Source organism: Octopus bimaculoides, chromosome 19 (genome assembly GCF_001194135.2).
Source record: "Octopus bimaculoides isolate UCB-OBI-ISO-001 chromosome 19, ASM119413v2, whole genome shotgun sequence".
Classification (NCBI taxonomy): Eukaryota; Metazoa; Mollusca; class Cephalopoda; order Octopoda; family Octopodidae; genus Octopus; species Octopus bimaculoides.
Window position 1 is genome coordinate 47,439,611 of NC_068999.1, and position 3,148 is coordinate 47,442,758.

Sequence of the window (3,148 nt, forward strand, 5' to 3'; positions counted from 1 at the left end):
CCGTCTCATCTTCACCATCTCTCTCGCTCCACCTGAGGTAGCCATGTTTCTTCTCTACTACAAGACACATTTTTCTGTCTTTCAGAACTACTCTCGCTTCAATTGAGGGGGGAGGGTCTTGTCTTGCAAGTTACTTGGTAACTACACTGTTGCTGGTGCCATATAAAAAGCATCCAGAACACTCTGTAAAATGGTTGGCGTCTGGAAGAGCATCCGACCATAGAAACCATGCAAAGCAGACAGCAGCGCTTGGTGCAGTTTTCTGATTTGCCAGCTCCTGTCGAACCGTCCAACCTACGCTACTTTGAAAAAAACAGACGTTAAATGATGATGATGATTGTGTGTGTATGTGTGTCTTTGTGTTCGTTTTCCCTACACCACTTGACAACCGAGGTTACTCTGTTTACATCGCCATAACATGACGGTTCGGTTAGAATAAATATTGAGGTTGATTTCTTCAACCAAACTCTCGAAGGTGATGCCCCATAATTCAATAAGTTAAACAAATAAAAAAAAGGTAATATATATATATATAGCGGGTTGTATGTATGTGTGTGCGTGCGTGTGTGCTTTTTAAGCCAGTTAAAAATTTGAATTAAAACTCTTTTCACCAAGTGTTGAGAGTACGAAAAGATAATGGGCGTTGACCAATCTTTTTCCGGATTAACTTATGTAAAAGAAAATAACAGAAAAGAGATATTTCTTCTCAATCCATTGATCGTCTCCTTTCCCAAAGCATTTTTGTACCCATACGAACCCCGTCCCCGTCCCACTAACATGCCCATATTAAAAGTAGTCAGTAACTGAATTTATCAGACCGTAATTTCCCACCCTTTAAGCCTTATTTATTTCTACAACCTATTTCAATCGCCGATGGTTACCTAGTGTTTTACTCCCATACATATCTGGTCCCAGGCTGGCTTCCAAGGTTTCGAATCCAATCTGAATCCTTGTATACATCCAGGAATAAAACAGCTGACGAGACGATCGGCGACAGAGATGCTGTGTAGATATAAATACACAATCGAAACAAGGTTTAATCGCCCAGAAATTTATAATCGTATTAACAACTCGTCTCAGACGTTTAATAAACGGAATTAAATTCATTCGTTTATCAAAACTTCTGAATAGTATGATGGCTTTAAAGACTTTGAGACAAAAACCACCTTCTAAACATAAACAAAATCGTTTAGAAGTCTATAATTAAAAAAAAAAAAAGGTTTAATAATGAGAAAAATAATAGAATGTGCTTTCGAGTTTAAGTCTTATCCCTCTAACGTTTTTCTTACTGTGTCGTCATCAACTTTGAGTTTTCACGTCTTCTTTTTCGATAAAGAACCAACTGAATTGAATTTATCGTAACCAATTCTCTAGCTAAAATTTGCATTATGATCAGTCGAAGAAAGAAAGAAAAAAAATAGTTTTCCATATTGAATTTACTTTGAAAAGCTCTGAAGTCACGTAATGTAGCAACTGACGTAAAAGTTGAATATAAAAGCCGTCTAATAATGCCACTGGCTAGCTTTCTTCGTTCGACTGCTTCACTTTTAAATGATGTTAGGCTTGACTGGTTAGGAATTTGAATTATAAACGTAAATAGGAAAAACACGTATATATATATATGTATATATATAAATTAAAGAGCAACATATTTATGGAATATAAAAAAAGGAAAATCGTTAATGAAAGCGTATTTAATATTAATAAATCAACACTTTCATAAATATAATAGTATTATGGCAGTTGGTGAGTGGAGGTGTTGAAACAAATGTGTTGGAAGCCAAGGTGGCCATGGGCACACAGCAATGTATGGTAGCACATGGCAGAGTGGCCAACCTCGTTTCTGTGAGCCAATCAGATAAAGCTTTACATCTCGCCTCGGTACACTCTGCGTGATGAGAAGGCCGGCATTTTGAAATCCCTTCGAAACTTTTTAGAAGGTCATACTTTTATTTAAATTTATTGATAAAGATGGCATCTGATCCTAATCTCAAAGGCAGGGCTCATCTTTTTAAAAACAAAGGAAAAGATGCTGAGGTAAGTGCCATGATAACCTATATGTTTGTATCCTTTATCAGTTTCCTTTCTCTTCTTAGGCTTCTATCAAACCCTCCGCCACTTCCAAAGCTTTTTTCTCTTTTATACTTTATAAATCTCAATAAATGGATTTCACTATTAACATATATTCTTTTTTAGGTGCATTATATTCAAAATATTGCAATAGTCTTATTCTGAATTCCATATAATCTAACAGTTTTGTGCAAAGTCTGTCTAAAATTGCAAATAGAAGAATCGATTTAGTAAAGCATGTGGTCTTCTATATCGTTCGTTAGTGATTTCAGAAAAAAAGAATATCTCAGGTATTTTGCTTTATAATATAAAAATACACATCTTACACGTTTTAATTTAAATATATAATCGAATAGCTGTAAATGGCTTGGGTGGGAATGTTTTGTCCATGTTTTAAATAATGGAAAGACATCCATGCTTTGAGCTTCTCTGTTACATGTGGTATGTCTTAGCAAGAACAATTCTCTCTCCTTTTTTATTTGATTATGTCTCAAACACTCGATAGTTTCTTCACCGATTAATCTATAGAAAACAAAAAAAAACTGATTCCTTCGTTGTTATATTCTTCTTCAGATCTTCCCATTGTCTAAAAATAAAATAAACTTAGAAAATTACTTGTAAATGTGATTCGTTTTATAACATTTAATACAAAAGACGGAATAGTTTTTTTTTTCAAGACCAGATAAGAACGGGCAACTTGCTTTTAATAATTAGGTGTGACGAAGCTTCACTCAACATTTTATTATATACTCTTAACAAAACTGTTCGCTTCGTCAATGAGTTATTTTTTAATTAAAACATCCCTCCAGTCCTTTTATTGTCATCTGCTAACGAAGTCTTTATTAGGGATGGCACTTGATTTCGAACTTTATTTATTTTCCCCTTGTTTCTGGTGTCGAGATTCTTTCTAAAAAAAAAAGAAAAAAATCTGATTCTCTTGTTTCTTAGATCTGTTTAATTTGTCAGTTTTTTCCTTTAATATTCTCTTGTCAGGCGATTTCTTATTTTAATTATTAACTTTTGACATTTTCTGTCTTGGTTAAAATAATCACCCTCTCTTTTTACTATCAACAAAAAT

At 34.1% G+C, this 3,148-nt stretch overlaps 1 protein-coding gene across 1 annotated transcript in view; it reads left to right on the top strand.

Annotated features, from left to right (window-relative positions):
* The first annotated feature begins 1,857 nt into the window (after positions 1–1,857).
* Positions 1,858–3,148, top strand: part of LOC106868362 (importin subunit alpha-4) — a 31,366-nt gene continuing 30,075 nt past the window's right edge. Inside the window, exon 1 of the mRNA XM_052974712.1 lies at positions 1,858–2,037. Coding sequence (XP_052830672.1) covers positions 1,972–2,037 — 66 coding nt within the window. The 5' untranslated portion in view covers positions 1,858–1,971. The remainder of the gene's footprint in view (positions 2,038–3,148) is intronic.